General features: G+C 54.9%; 1 protein-coding gene across 6 annotated transcripts in view; it reads right to left on the reverse strand.

The window, feature by feature from the left end:
- Positions 1–657: 657 nt before the first annotated feature.
- The window catches only part of Ogdh (oxoglutarate (alpha-ketoglutarate) dehydrogenase (lipoamide)), a 68547-nt gene continuing 53094 nt past the window's right edge, over positions 658–16110 (reverse strand). For all 6 annotated transcript variants that reach the window (XM_005396658.2, XM_005396655.1, XM_005396660.2 and 3 more), the window contains 14 exons: positions 15619–15747; positions 9167–9346; positions 8654–8806; positions 7892–7994; positions 7615–7743; positions 7209–7359; positions 6873–7000; positions 6611–6789; positions 6297–6368; positions 5367–5495; positions 4665–4737; positions 1903–2066; positions 1656–1810; positions 658–1576 (listed from right to left, as the gene is read on the reverse strand). In XM_005396658.2, coding sequence (XP_005396715.1) covers positions 1456–1576; positions 1656–1810; positions 1903–2066; positions 4665–4737; positions 5367–5495; positions 6297–6368; positions 6611–6789; positions 6873–7000; positions 7209–7359; positions 7615–7743; positions 7892–7994; positions 8654–8806; positions 9167–9346; positions 15619–15747 — 1866 coding nt within the window. In that variant the 3' untranslated portion in view covers positions 658–1455. The remainder of the gene's footprint in view (positions 1577–1655; positions 1811–1902; positions 2067–4664; positions 4738–5366; positions 5496–6296; positions 6369–6610; positions 6790–6872; positions 7001–7208; positions 7360–7614; positions 7744–7891; positions 7995–8653; positions 8807–9166; positions 9347–15618; positions 15748–16110) is intronic.

Consider the following 16110-nt stretch of genomic DNA (forward strand, 5'->3'; position numbering starts at 1 on the left):
GGAAGGCTCTCCTGAGCGGGGGCTGGCCAGCCCGGCCCCGAAGCTGCCTCCCAAGTGGAGTGAGCTGGTCATCTCGCCTTTTCCTCTAATGACTGTTTTTTCCCGCTTTAGGGAAGGGAACAAATAAAAACTGAAGCATGGGACTGGGGCAAAAAGAACCCAACGAAGACACGGAACAGAACAAAATCTGCTGGGGAGCCACCGCCACTCCGGCCTGGCAGTGGCAGTGCCACACTGTCCCTCATGCACGGTGTTCAGGCTGCAGACCCCGCCTGCACGGAGCCCCTGGCTCACTGCCGAGGCTTCCACTGGCACTTGGTCAGTGTCCCCAGGGTCGCCATGCCCGGCCGCTTGAGGAACCCATGCAGGCCTCAGGACCCACCTGGCTCCGCTCCCTGGGTGCCAGCCTCCACAATGGCCCGGCTCCTCTCCCTGCCACGGGTGCCAGGGCCACCTCCCTGGAGGCCACGTGGGTCGGGGTTCACCAGACCATGAGCAGCAAGCTCCCCTGCCCGCCTGCCGCTCCGGTGAGGCCGTCGCGGTAACAGGCGGGCATCTCACCGGGGCTGCGCCAGGGCCTGCGGCGCAGGAGCTGGACACCAGCTCGCCTGCTGCAGGGGATGTGGGGCGGCGGTGAGACACAGAACAGCGCAGACAACCGTGGATAACTTAGTTTATGGGTCAAGCCAATGCAATGCAAAGTTGTTTTTGTTTTTTCTTTTTAACCAAAATAAATAAATTGGATCTGTCCCCGTGGTCGGTGAGGGGACGGAGGGCGACTGGCCCACCCTGCCTCACCGCAGCTCCTGCTTCGGACCTGCTTTGGCACGGCGAGGGAAAAGACGCACGGACGGCTCCACTGTGTCCCTGGACACGCGGGAAGAGGAGTGGCTGGGGCAGGAGGGGCAGGACAGGGCGGCCAGTGACTTGCTGCGGGACCCCCAGTAGGGTGGGCAGGACATGGCCCCGAGCCCAGCCCGGGACCCTCAGAGAGCATCCGAGGATGGTCACTACACGGCCGCACCCACCCCCACGGTGCCCTCCCCCACACAAAGGCCCCCTGGCAAGCCCTGCTAGCCGTGGCGCCCTCGTGGCTTCCTGGGTTCAGCCAGCAAGACGCAGCTACCCCTGGTCCTGGTGACGGGCCGGCCCTGCTGAGTGACAAGGACTGTCAGTGACCCGGGAAGCCACCCTAGGCTCTGTTCCTGCTCAGGGGGTGAGAGGTGGGGTGAGCGCGCCCTCCTCCTGCTCCCCACCGGCCCTGGCCGCCCCTCAGCGGGACAGATGCGGCAGGGCGAGCGGGCGGCGGCGGCTCGGGGGCAGCGGCAGGGCGGCGAGTGAGGTGCAGTGCAGTGAGGGCGGAGGGCGGGCAGTGCCGAGGCGCCACGACGCTTTAGTCAGAAGCAAGGGGCATTGTGATTGTGGTGTGGGCCGCGCGGGGGAGCCCAGGAGCGTCTAGGAGAATTTCTTGAAGGCGTCCAGGTCAAAAGCCATGTCCAGGAAGCGCTGCAGCTCCGTCAGGTGGGTCTTCTTATTGCCGGTGGCCGGGGCAGCAGCTGGGTCACGGCCAACGTACCTGCGAGGGGCACAGGGGGCGGTGAGGGCGGCAACCTGAGTGTGCCCCCCCAGTCCCTCACGGCGGCCCATCCCCTCACCACACGGGCTTGGCACGGTCGATGGTGGTCCGGAGCCTCGGCTTCACGTAGTCGTAGTAGCCCTGGTTCTTGTGCTCCTCCTGGCACCACACCAGCTCGGCGTTGGGGTACTTCTGTGCCTCCTTCAGCAGGAGGTCGAAGGGGAATGGCGACAGCTGGGACAGAGCAGGGGTCAGTCAGATCAGGCGGGGATGCTCAGGGCGGGGGAGCTCTGGAACGGGGCCAGGCGGTGACGCTCCGCCCTCACCTGCTCGATCCTCGTGATGGCCACCTGCTCGGCCATGCCCCTGGCCTTGCGCTCCCGGGTGAGGTCGTAGTACACCTTGCCAGTGCAGAAGAGAAGCCGCTTCACCTGGCTGGGGTCCTGTGCTGCAGGGCCGTCTTCCGGGATCACCCGCTGGAAGTACGTTCCTGCAAGACAGTCCCACGCTGGGCTGGCTCTCTCTGGGGCACTCGCTCTGCGTGCAGGCAGAGGACCCCGGCCAGGGCTGGGCCACGGCTGCCCGTGATGGCTTCCGTCTGCAGAGCAGCGTGTGGGAGACTACGCTACAACGCCCGCGTCTCCACTGAGATCCTCACGCCTCTACAACCATAACAGCCTATGCTGCCAGCAGGGGACACGCAGGAGAGACAATGGCACAGAGCCCAGGGAGAAACCGCCACGGGGCCTGCGCCAGTGATGAGAACACCCCGAGGCCAATGCTATACGGCTACAGGGAAAACCCACAGCACAAGCTGCCCCGAGGATCAGAGGCTGCAAGCTACTGTCCAAGGCCAGGAACCGGGCTAAGTGTCCACTCTTGCCACAAATAGGAACATTAAAATTGAAAAGAAAGAAAGAAAAATGACCACTGCTCACAGGCGACATGGTGTTAAATACAGACAACCCTAAAGAATGCATAAAAAACAAGAACAAAAACATCCCCAGCCGGGCGTGGTGGCGTGCGCCTGTAATCCTAGCACTCTGGAAACTGAGGCAGGAGGATCACAGGTTTAAGTGCATCCTGGGCTACATGTTGAGCTGAGACTCTGCCTCAAAATAAAACCTGGAAAAAGAGCCAGGAATGCAGCTCAGTGTGAAGGCCTTGCATTCAATCCCCACTACCACAAAAAACAAAACTAAACACAGGCTGAGTTTATGGAATGGAAGATGTAAGATTAGAGTGCCATACTCCCCGATCTCAACTAAGAGAATATTCCACCCCAATGAGGCTGGGGATATAGCTCAGTGGCATGAGCGCCTGCCTGGCAAGTGCAAGGTCCTGAGTTCAATACCCGATACTAAAAAAAAAAAAAAAAAAAAAAAAAATTCCACCCCAAAATCCAGCAATCACACCAGCATGGCAGTGGCTTAGACAGACACACACAGACCAGCAGAGGAGAACAGAGCCAGGATAAACCTCCCAAGGTCAGATTTCCAACAGGGCCAAGGCCACTCAGCAGGAGAGGAGTCTCTGACAGACAGTAGCGGGAATACTGGAAATCTACCTGACAGGAATGATGTCCAGCCCTTTACTTAATAGTATATGCAAAATTCACTCAAAGTGGGTCAAAGAACTAACTATAAGAGCTAAAACTACAAAATTCTTCAAACAGGACAGCTGGGTGTGGTAGTATGCATGCCTATAATCCTAGCACTTGGGGAGGCTGAGGCAGGAGGGTTACATGTTCAGGCCCTGCCTAGGCAACTTAGAAACTTGCAGAGACTGTGTCTCAAAATATGGCATATAAAAAGGGCTGGGGATGTAGCTTAGCATGAATTCACTCCTCAGTACAACAAAACAAAATGGGGTAAAAACTTCACAAGACATTGTCAAAAAAAGCAACTTACAGAATGAGAAAAAAATTTGTGTATTATGTACGTGATAAAGTTTTTTTTTGTCTTTTTGAGAGGCATCTGCTATGCAGTTTGTGCTAGCCTTGAACTCATTTTATAGCCCAGGCTGGCCTGAACTCACAAGAGCCTCCTGCCTCAGCCTCCTGAGTGCTGGGATTACAGGTTTGTGCCACCATACCTGGCCTGATAAAGGACTGATAAACAAAATATACAAACTTCAAACTCAGCAAGAAAAACCAACCGGACTTGAAAATGGGCAAAGGATTTGGACAGTTCTTTAAAGACAATGTACAAATGGCCAAAAAACTCATGAAAAGAGGCCAGAGACGTAGCTCAGTGGCATAGCGCCTGCCTGGCAAGCACAAGGTCCTGAGTTCAATTCTTGGCACCAAAAAAGGAAAGATGTGCACTGCCACCAATCAGAGAAATGCACATCAAAACCGCATTGAAATGCCACTTTACAGGCAGCAGAATGGCTACTTAAAAACAGGACCACAGCCAGGTGTGCCGGCCCACTCCTGCAATCCCAGCACTAGCGGGGCTGAGGAGGGAGGAACGCTGTGAGTTCAAGGAAAGCCTGGGCTACACAGTGAGACCCAGACCCAAACAAAAAACAAAACCCAAACCCCAACACACACACACACACACACACACACACACACACAAGTGCTGAGGATGTGGAGAAATTGGACCCTTGTGCAGAACTGCTGTGGAAGGGTTTGGCGGCTCCTCAGAAAATTAAAAATAGCATTAGCATATGGTCCAGCAGCTCCACTTCTGGGTACACAACAGAACTGAGAGCAAAGCCTTGAAGCGTCTGTACGCCCGTGCTCGAAGCAGCATCACTCACAAGCGCTAAACATGGAAGCCCGGCACATGCTCACCGACCCTGGGGCGTGGACAGACTGTGGCCGTGCACAGAGCGGCACTGCTCACTACTGTGTGTGTCAGCCTCAAGGACACCACCCAGAGAGCCAAATGCAGGCTGAACAGCCCTCATCTTGCAATCCAAAGGCGGACATACTCCAGAACCTGAACTTTCTGACCGCCTGTACCCGGCCCAACTGCAACATTCCACATTTGATCACAGGGAGGTCACACGCACAATCCCCGAGGGGCAGTGGGGTTCCCAGGCCCATCACTCTGCCGAAGGGCCGGCCCCTCACACCTACCTGCAAGCATCTCGTCAAAGTTGGTTCTGGCCTCGGGATGGCGCAGGAGGGATTTGGGGGTGAAGACGATTAACTGAAAGAGAATGGTCTTGTGATGACGGACTGGGTCTCGCAGACTCGGCAGGAGGCTGACGACAAGGTCCACCCACCCCGCGCAGGACTGGACAGGACACGCTGCCTCCCCACTCTCTCTGAGCGCTCACGCGGGGAAGGAGCCCGTCTCTCTGCTGTCATCTTCCCTTGGCAGGTGTCCACCTCCCACAGGGCGGTCCCAGGCTGCCTGAGCGCTGCGCCTTGGTGCTGGCAAGAAGGCCGCTCATCCTCAGCCCAGCGAGGGCTGAGACCGGGCCAAGCCCGCGGCCTGCAGCGCCCTAGGACGGCAGGCTCGCTCTCCCTGCATGCTGCCTCCGCAGCCTCACCCAGATCTTCTCCTCTACTCGCCCTTCACGCCCAGCTGAGGGGCTCCCCGCTTCCCCACCTGCTCACACAGATGTCTCCCCACAGGGCTGGCCTGCAGCTGCATCGGATGGAGTGCGGCAGTGAGCGGGTGCCGCCCTGGTGGCAGCAGAGCGGGGCCGGGATCCCTGACACCACGTCCTGCCCATCCACATCCCTTCGCAGGAGCCCGCCCCACCCAGGAACATTTCTGGATGCTAGTTCGTTCTGAGGCCAGAGGCTGCAAGGGGCGCCCGCGGCACTGACCGGCTTCCGGAAGGGCAGCAGGATCTGCCGGCGCAGCACATGGAAGAAGTTGCCGGGCGTGGAGCAGTTGACGACCACCCAGTTGCAGTCGTACAGCTGGCTGATGTCAAAATTGGCTCCCCCGAGGTCCTGTGGTAGGGGAAGGCCGGGGAGGGGCAGTGCTGAGGACTCTGCGGGGCAGCGCAGGGCACCAAGGGGCCTGGGGACCCCCTTGGGCACCCACTCTAGGGTAGAAGCCGAAGACCTGAGGCTGCCCAGGGACACAGGTCCCTCTGGGCCTCCCCTCTCCCCCGGGAGCGTCTGTAGGTTACTGCTGGGTGTGGCACCCCCCATGTCAGCAGCTGCAGGTCCCACCTAATGCTCACACTGCTCTTTCGTACAGATTGACTCCCAATCATTTTCTTTGAGCTTGCTTGCTTGCTTACTTACATTTATTTATTTATTTATTTATTTAGGTCTTTGTGAGATAGGGTCTCGCTAATGCAGTTCAGGCTGTTGTTGATCTCACTTTGTAGCCCAGGCTGGTCTTTTTTTTTTGTCTTTTTGAGACAGAGTCTCACTATGCAGTTCAAGCTGGCCTTAAGCTCACTTTGTAGCCTAGGCTGGCCTCGAACTCCCAAAGATCCTCCTGCCTCAGCCTCCCGAGTGCTGGGATTACAGGCGTGCACCACCACACCTGGCTGAGCTTATTTATCTATTTTAATTAATTGAGCTCATCTAAAGTTACTGGAGGCCCCTCCCCCAAGGACCCTGCCTGAACCTGAGCAACAGCAATGCCCCCCAGGAGGGCTTGCCGCGAGCGACACAGGTGTCTCTGGGAAAGGAGCCCCTGCACTTTAGCTTCCTGGGCCCTGGAGAGGCCTGCTCTGGGGTGAGCAGTGGGCGTGGGGCCACACTGCAGGTCCCAAAGGGAAGGGACAGTGCCCTCACCGGCAGGACGTCGGGGTCATCGTTGCACATCTGCAGGAAGCGCTCCGGACGGGCGGAGGAGTGCTCTGGGCCCTGGGAGTGGACACACGAGTCAGCAGCACCGCACAGGCTGGCGTCCTGCTCATCCTTTGTCCTCCTCCCAGTGGCAGAGGGCAGACCCCTCCCGTCCACCAGCAAACCACAGGACATGAGCTGTGGGCATTGTGTCCCCTGGACAACTGCTCACACAGCTGAGGCCCAGAAGCGAAGCTCCACCCCAGCTGGGCAGGAGGCGGCCCCAGAGCCTCAGCAGTGGCGAGGAGGGCGGAGCTCACCATGCCCTCCATGCCGTGCGGCAGCAGCAGCACAATGCCATTCTGCCGCACCCACTTGGCCTGGCCTGGGCAGATGAACTGGTCGATGATGCACTGGGCCATGTTGTTGAAGTCCCCAAACTGGGCTTCCCAGAGGACCAGGGCGTTGGGGCTGGCCATAGCAAAGCCCAGCTCAAAGCCTGCGGCGGAGGAGGAGGAACACAGACACGCTGGGACACCAGCCAGCGGGCAGGGGAACCGTGGGTGGAGCGCGGGCACTCACCCAGGACGCCGTACTCCGACAAGGAGCTGTTGCACACGGTATAGGGGGCCTGGTTGGGCCAGAGGTGGTTCATGGGGATGCAGGTTCTCTTGTCCACGTTCTGGTCGTGTAGCACGTGGTGGCGGTGGCTGGGCACAGGAGCAGGGTTAGTCAGCAGACTTAACAGCAAGGCCCACAGACTCGCCAGGCCCGGCTCCCTGCCTGCACAGGAGCATGCCCAAACCGGGGAGAGGGCGGCAGCCTGGCACCGGGACACAGCCCCTGCTGGAAAACCAGCCCCCAGCCCTGCCCTCCCATCTGTGCTTCTGAACGGTGAGCGAGGAAGCCCTTCATTACCTGAAGGTGCCCCGCTCCACATCCTGGCCGCTCAGCCGGACGTGGATGCCCTCCTTGAGGAGCGAGCCGAACGCCATGTACTCTGCCAGAGCCCAGTCCACAGTCCGGTTCTTCACCAGCTCCTTGCGTGTCTTCAAGATCCGGCTCAGACCTGCGGGGAACGCCCACACAGCCCTGCAGCTCAGCCCACACGGCCTCACCTCCGCCCCCGTGAGCCTGGAGACCACAGGGCCTCTTCACCGGACTCCAGGCAAGGAGGTGACCTCCCGGTCTCCCCTCTGCCGCTCAGCAGGCTGAGACCCCACTGCAGGAAGCGGAGGGCGGGGGGCGGCGGCCACACCAACCAGCTGCCTCCTTCAATGAGGGAGCCCCTGCAGGGTTCCACGCTCAGCTGCCGCCTGGTTACCTCCGTGGATGGTGAAGTTCTCCACGGGCACAGAGCTGGCCACGTTCCCAATATGCGTCAGGACGTCCTCCTCCAGGCCGGTGGAGGGGCAGGACATGCTCCGGGGCTGCCCATCCAGGGTGAAGAAGCCTAGGAGGCGAGCACAGGCTGAGGCAGGCCGCCTGCTTGGGAAAGGACTTCTGCAGTGCCGGCCACGGTCACGCGGGGAGCCCCAGTGTGAGGGACGGGGGTGTGCACCAGCTGGGCAGAGGGCTCCGGCTCACACAGGTCTGCTCACCAGGCCAGGGGGAGTCCAGCCAGTGCTTGATGTGCAGGATCTTCTCATCTTTGGATCTGGTGAAGGCCTCCTCGCAGATCTTGTCGTACTTGGAGATCTCCTCCTGGAGGGTGGAGGAGCCACAGCCACGTCAGCACAGGGCAGCCGCGGCCTCACGCCCACCGCCCCGCCATGCGCACCTTCCACGCTGCGCACAGCCTTCCCGAGCCCAGCGAGAAGCCTTCAGCACTTTGTCCCAGCCCTGAGTGTCTTCCCTATCTACACCGGCAAGAAGCACTCCTTTGAGTCGGAGCCCTGGCCCAAGTTCTGTCTTAAGAATGGGCCAAGTTCTCCCAGTTCCTCTGCTGCCCAGGAGGCCTGGCTCCACTCAAGAGCTGGGACTCCAGTGTTGGCCGGGTGGCATGCAGCTCCTCACACTACCTGCACACCCTCTGCTCACCCAGCCAGGACCTCCTGTGCACCGCACACAGGGCCCTTCCCTTCCCCTGGCGGAACCCAGCTCTCACCCCTCACCTACACACAATCAGTGGTAACTTAGAAAACCGCTGCACAGCTGCCCCCTTCTCTTCAGAATATCTTTTACTCCCTGCAAACACCGCCTTAAGGAACACCTCCTTTAGAGCATCTCCGGAACCTGGCCCCTCTAAGAAGTCATGCACGGAAATGATATAGCTGTAAATATTTCATACTATTTTGCTGGGGTCCTGCTGGGAGGACTACTTTGTAGCGGCCTTCTCTGGTGGAAAGGCTGCCAGGACACACCTCGTACTCGGGCTGGTTGACTACGCCCTGCGACACCAGCAGCTCCGCATACTTCTGCAGCACTGGCTTCTGCTTGTGGATCTGCTTGTACATGAGCGGCTGTGTGAACATGGGCTCGTCCATCTCGTTGTGGCCATTGCGCCGGTAGCACACCTGGACAGCAGGCGGACAGTGTGAGGCTGCGGCAGGCCCGAGGGGGAACACCCGCTGCGAAACATGCCTCAGGCCTGCCCTTCCCAGGCTGCACCCTCGGGAATTAGGGTCTGTCTGCTTCCCCCACCCAGTGACGCTGCTATGACTATCAAGTGAGGTGACACCAGAGGAGTCTGGGAGCACAAACTCCTGATTCACCAAGCAACCAGGCAGTCCAGCAGGGCCCATGAATGGCCCTCTTCAGCCCAGAGCTCCTGGCGAGGGAACACCACAAGCTGGATGCCCATAAGGCAGGGCACTGGAGAGCCCCAAGGGGAGGGGGTGCTGGGTTTGGGGGTCAGCCCCCCTGGCACCACTCACCAGATCAACGACCACGTCCTTGTGGAAGGTGCTTCTCCACTCGGCCGCCACCTTGCACACATACATGACTGCCTCGGGGTCGTCGGCATTCACGTGGAAGATGGGGGCGTTGACCACGCGGGCCACGTCAGTGGGGTAGGGGGAGGAGCGGGCCATCCGGGGGTCTGTGGTGAAGCCAATCTGCAAGGAACAGGTGTGTGACAAGGGCCCGCAAGGGAGGCGCAGGCGCTAGATGGGGGGCTACTCCGGCCAGGGAGCACCGGACGGCCAGGCAGGCGTCTTGATGACCAAAATTCAATTATGTAAGTTCAACACAGAGAATATAGAAGAGACAGTATATAAATTAAAGTCACCTGTAATTCTACAGGTTACAGTATAAATGCAGCCTCTCCCTTTCCAGATTATTTCTTTTGTCTGTGTCTATGTAAATATACATACATGCATATGCACAAACATTTAAAGCTTAGGACCTTATTTCTATAATTTTGTACTTTATTCATTTTATATGGTGAGCATTTTTTCTTTGAAAATATAAAAGCTTTCCTAATACTCCCCTCCAGATATACCAAAATGTCACTGTATGGTCATAATTTTATGACCTGTATTTAAATCTTATTTTTTTTGGTACTGGGGATGGAACCCAAGGCCTTCACACTGAGCTACTACATTCCCAACCTCCAACCCACTTTTAATTTTGAGATGTCTCATTAAGTTTTCCAGGCTAAGCTTGAACTTGCAGTTCCTCCTGCCTCAGCCTCCTAGTGCTGGGATTACAGGCATGTGTCCTCTTGCCCAATCATTAAAATTTTTATGAATTATTTCAAATATAAAGTTGATAATATTATATTAAACAACCATGTCCCCATCACCTAACACGAGTTAATCTGAACAGTTAACCTATGCTGGCTTCTGGGCCTTTCTTGTTACTTTTTTTTTTTTTTTTGGTTTCTTGAGAAAAGGTCTCACTATGCTATGCAATCCAAGCTGGCCTTGAACTCACTGTGTAGCCCAGGCTGGCCTTGAACTCATGCTGATCCTCCTGGCTCAGCCTCCTGAGTGCTGAGATTGCAGGGGTGCACCACCGCACCTGGCTCTTATTACACAATTTTGCTAGAGCCTAAGCCAGGGCCTTCTTCCCCTAAAAGTCACAGGACATTTCATTCTTGCTACTTGCTTTCTCTGTGTCCACAAACTGTATCCCCTTAGGCTTTTTATAGGCGCCTTTTAAATTCTGATCTAATTTCACACGAAGCTGGGAAGAGGCTGGGAAACGCTCCCACGCAGTTTCTGCTTCGTTTCCCAGTGGGTCCCTTTGCCCTCTGCTTTACCATGCACGCTCTCATCACGCGCACTGTTTAGGGTCAGCCGCAGGCTCTCCCTGGTTCCTAGGGCAAGGACGCTCCCTTCCTTCCCGCAGTACAGCTCGGCCTCAAGCACTTTACATCTGCTAACACCATTATCTGACCACAGCCCACACACTACCAACTGCCCATGTTCCCGTGGAAGACACTGCTGCCTTCCTTGGTTTTTCAGGGCACTGACATACCTGGAATATTTCGGTATTTTTAAGGCTCACACCCTGCGGGCCTTACATAGGGTGTCATCCTCTGCACACTGCAAATCTTTTGCAACTTGTTTTTTGTTCAACATCCCTATTAGGAGGCATGCACACTGAAACACAGCTCTTCTCCCCTTAGTACAGCTTGAGTGAATCTACCGTCTACACCTCATGCACTGATCAGAGCTCCTGCTGGTAGACATTTAGCTCATTTCCAATTTGTGGTTACTGCAGAAAACGTACAAGTGCAGGTTTCCGTCTGCGAGCAATGTGTTTATGAGCAGTTTCTCCTATGGAGGGAAAGGGGGAATGTTGGGGTCTTTCCAGTTACCACTGAGCTGCTCATGGGAGAGGATCTTCTACCAACACTCCTAGTCACTGCACATGAATAGCCTACGTTTTCCACTTACCTGACAATTTCTCCAGGATGGTAAATACTTTAATGGTTATATAATATCCCTCCCTAAAGCCTTGCCAAATTTTATGCAAAGCTTTTTCCACTGCTGAATATCCAACTTGTTTCCTATTTTGTGGAAGAACGATTATGGTTTTGACAAATATTCTTATGCAAGAATACTGAGCATCTGATGGGACTTTAGAAAGATTTTTTAAGAATTTCTAGGCTTGCATTTAGAGAAGAGCCTCCACAGAGCAGCCTCCTACAATCAATCTTCCTGCTCCTGTACCACCTCATAAGCAGGAAGTCAGAGCAGGAAATCGAGAAAATATAAGCAGGCTAAGGGTGGGGCAGAGCTCAGCAGTAGAGCACTATCCTGTTATATCTGAGGCCCTGAGTTCCATCTCCAGCACTACAAGGGAAAAAGAAAGAAAAAAATATTAACAAACTGCTCTGTAGAGAGGTCTAAGAATTCTATATGTGAAAATGCTTGCAAACGATTTCCTTCTTACAGTGGCGAAGACTAGAAATAGTCACACACTGATGAGAACACTAAGAAACACCAGTGTGACACTCAAAGGAGCCCGAACATGGGGCTGGGGGTTTAGCTCAGAGGCACAGCGCCTGCCTGGCAAGCATGAGGTCGGGAGTTCGACTCCCAGTACCGGAAACAAACAAACAAACAAACGAGCCCGAACAACCTCAGGAGTACTGGGTCTCGGGACTTGGGGGATAGTGGCAGCCCAGTCTGTAACCCCAGACCTCGGTTACAGGAGCCTCGTAGAGCCCGCCTGAGTCATTAAGCACATGGGCAGGCGCATGCGCACACATGGATGCTGGAGGGGCCCCTCCCCCACGTACAGGTATTTAGCAGCCCCTCAGTATACTCGGTGGAGTGTTAGGAGACACTGCTAAGAGCAACTGCCTGTCTGGGACCCAAAAGGGAGCCCCCACCTCAGGATAGCTGCTCACTAGTTTTCCAAGACCACCCCAGGGAGGAGGAGGAGCCGCAGCACTCCTGCTGCGCAGCCCTGGCTGTGGGTCTTCCTCGCTGAAATCTGCTCCCGGTAACAGCCACTCACTGGCCTGCCTCTGCTCCTCATCCCTTTGCTACACATCATTTGCACCTGAAAGCAGCTCTCAGGCACTGCGGGAATTAGGCTGTGCATGCCCAGCTCCTGCCATCTCTTCTTGCATTGTTTCCGGACACTGCAGCACCCTAAGATGCAGTCTCACTCAAGTTCAAATGAAATGCTTGACTTTTTGCCAAAAGAAGTTTAACAAACCCAAAGTCCTGCCCTTTATTTGTCTGGTATGATTTTTTAAAAATGTTAAATGTTCTTTATTTATAATGCAAAGGAGGAGGGAACTAGAGAGAAGACTAAACCCAAAGCAAGTAGAAGAAAATCAGAGACACAGGAAACAGAAGTGCAGTGAGACCAAGCTGCTCCCAGGGAGAAAGAAGACAATCTATAGCCACACTAACCAGAAAAGACAAGAAGACGCAAACGGCCTAAGTCAGGAACGAAAGGAGGGCTACTCTACAGACCCCAATAAGGGGCTGTCACGAACTTTATAACCGTAAATCCTACAACCTAAAGAAAATGGACAGATTTCCTGAAAAATAAATTACCAGAGCTCACTCAAGAATATACCGATAACCTGAAATAGTCCCATGGGCAGTAAAGAAATTGAACTCGCAGTTATAAAAAGCCCCCAGAGGGGCTCATGCTGCCGTAGATGGAGGAGCTGTGCTCTTCTCAGCCCTCATGGAAGGCATTCCAAGGTCAAACCACACCCTGGAGTCGAACAGGAGAAGGCAGAAAGCTAAGGGTCTCAGTTCCCAGAATCCTCTCTGCCTTGGTACATCTTGCTGAGGAACAAGCAACATGGACAGGGAAGAGGCAGCCTGAGAAGACAGTAACTAACTGCTCGGCTCCAACTGTGCAGGACAAGAAACTAGCCTAGCCGCACCACAAGGCCAAGGCCTCCCTGGGCCCAGACTGATGGCAATTAGGTCCTTGGGCCCAGAAACCTCCTGATGGCCTGAGGTGGTGTCTGAGGACAGTGTGGACTTGGACAACTGCCCAGCAGGGTGAGGCCACTGGGGAGCAGTTCCTCCCCTACCTGGGTAAAAACAAAGTCTCAGCAAAGAAACAGGAGATACAGAGAGAACCAACAGAGCAGGTTAGAACTGAAAACAAGGAATCGTATAGAGGTTCTGTACAGCGGAACAGAGGCGGGGAGAGTTAGTGAGGCCCATCTCAAAAGCAAGGTTAAGATGACTACTGTATGTGTACTTCTGCGGGTGGCGCTGGTGATGGAACACAGGCTCACATATGCCAGGCAAGCGCCCTCCCGCTGAGCCGCTTTCTCAGCCCCAGTGTATAGGATCTTGCCACGAGAAAAACTGCAGGAAGATAAAGTTCAGCGGTGGATTTTGTTAAGACCTCACTTGTCAGATGTGGTGGTGCACGCCTGGGCACTCAGGAGGCTGAGGCAGGAGGATCGCTGCAAGTCTGAGGCCAGCCTGGGCTACAAAGTGAGCTCAAGGCCAGCCTGAGCTGCACAGTGAGACCCTGTCTCAAAAAGACCGAAAAAAATAAAGACCTCTTTCCCTGGTGATTTCTCCCACATCTCCCTTGTGCCATGCCCCGAGGGAAGGTGTACCCATGGCCTGGCCCTCATTCACCTGAAGCAAGCCGCATAGTCTCCACTCCTCCATTTTCTCTTCTGTAAATTGGCAACAACATGACCCTCTATATGGGTATCTACCTTGTGGATTAAATTAATGGACATGAAGTGTCTGACTTGCTGTTCTGATAGCAACAGGCACTTAATAACTGGTGGCTTTTTACCAGATGGTATTATGCTCATTAATATTCTTCCCCTTTTTGATTCAGGCTTTTTTTAAAAGACAGGGTCTTGGGGCTGGGGATTTAGCGCAGTGGCACAGTGCCTGCCTGGCAAGCGCAAGGTCATGAGTTCGATTCCCGGTACCGGAAAAAAAAAAAAAAAGACAGGGTCTTGCTATGTAGTGCAGGCTGGTCCTGAACTCACTTATATAGCCCAGGATGGCCTCAAACTCATGACAATACTCTTGCCTCTGCCTCCCCAGTGCTAGGACTATGGGCGTGTGCCACCATGCCTGGCTCAGACATTCTTTCTTATTTTTTGAGACAGAGTCTTACTGTGTAGCCCGGCTGGCCTTGGGCTGGTCATCCTGCCTCAGCCTTCTGAGGAGCTGGGGTTACAGGTAAGGGTCACCATGCCCGGTTGTATGATACTTTTTAAACTCTAAGTCCTCTGGTGTTTACTACATGCTGCTGCATTCACTGATGTAACTTGAAGGTTTTCCTTCTCTCACTACTTGCTGGGACCCAGCCTCTCTTCCTTGGTCCTTTTCTGAACCCTTCCACACTTGGAAACAAATTGTCTTCACACTCACCTGGCACCTCGTCCCTTCAACGCCCCTGGTCTCAACTAGACTGCATCCTCCTCAGGAGCTGGCCGACTGCAGCTCTCCCTTGCACTAGCCACCCATGACTGTCCCGGCCACTCCCCAGACATGAAGCCCCCTCCCTGCCTCAGTCCCCTGCACCCCAACACTTGCCTACTTCACAAAGTTGTCTCCACTCAGCTCCAGATCCTCAGACTCAGCTGCTCACTGCCCGCTGCCCGGCCTCCTCTCTGCCCACACCACCCAGGGCCTGTGTGGCGCTCTTCCTTTTCCTCCCTCCCGTGTGGAGGCCTGAACATGGTAGGTTTGTGCTCTACCCGAGCTACACTCCCAGGACCCCATGCTGCCAAAGTGAAAAATAACCACTGCCATCCTGATCCTAAATAATGGCGTCTTTATTTTTTACTTATTTATTTATTTTTTGGCATCTTTAATAATGTCAGTAAAATTTCCCTTTAGTGTGTGTGTAGTACTTGGAACTGAACTCAAGACCCTGGACCTGCCAGGCAGGCGCTGAGCCCCTGAGCTATATCCCTGCTCCAATCTCATTTACTGACTGATTGATTTTGTTTTGCTTTTTTTCCAGTACGGGGAATCAAACTCTCGACCTTGCACTTGCCAGGCAGGCCCCGTATTGCTGAGCTAAATCCCCAGCCCTGATTGATTAATTGATTGACTGTCTTTTTTTTTTTGTTTTTTTTGTTTTTGGTTTTTCTCCGGTACCGGGAACCGAACTCACGACCTTGCGCTTGCCAGGCAGGCGCTTTGCCGCTGAGCTAAATCCCCAGCCCCGATTGACTGTCTTTTTGAGACAGTCTTCCTATACAGTTCAGGCTGGCCTTGAACTCACAAGGATCCTCCTGCCTCAGCGTCCTGAGTGCTGGGATTATAGGCGTGTGCCACCACGCCCGGAGGTCCAATCTCATTTAAAAAAAGTTTTCTATGTCATCCAAATTTTTAACAAAAGACACCTTTTAATAATCAGGAAACGGTGACCAAGAGGCCCTTGGGAGAGGCTGGGCAGCCCTGGAGGTTACCTGGTTGTTGACCACCACGTGCACGGTGCCGTGGGTTGTGTAGGACGGCAGGTCGCTGAGGTGGAAGGTCTCGTACACGATGCCCTGGCCGGCGAAGGCAGCATCTCCGTGCAGGAGGATGGACATCACCTATAAAGGAGACCCCAAATCTAAAATGTCCCGACCACCAAGCCCATGAGGTGAGTGCAGGGAATGGGCTGCAATTTGTTTTTCAAGAGTAATGCTTTAAGATAATTTAAAATTTAGAAAGTACAAGGGTACAAAAGACCCCAACCCGCTTCTAGCCCGAGTTGCTAGGATCTTGGTGGATCTGCTCGACGCCCAGACCCCCACCATCCTGCCACCAACAGCATCTAATACGCGTCCTTCGACATCCGAGGGACACTGTTCTACATGCCCCAGGCCCCGTGGGATGGGCTCCCTCCACCGCGTGGAAGTGGCACTTGCATCAAGGGGGCTGACTGGTCCCTCGGAAGGCTGCTTTCCACAATG

Source organism: Chinchilla lanigera, unplaced genomic scaffold, assembly GCF_000276665.1.
Source record: "Chinchilla lanigera isolate Chin_1 unplaced genomic scaffold, ChiLan1.0 scaffold00055, whole genome shotgun sequence".
Lineage (NCBI taxonomy): Eukaryota > Metazoa > Chordata > Mammalia > Rodentia > Chinchillidae > Chinchilla > Chinchilla lanigera.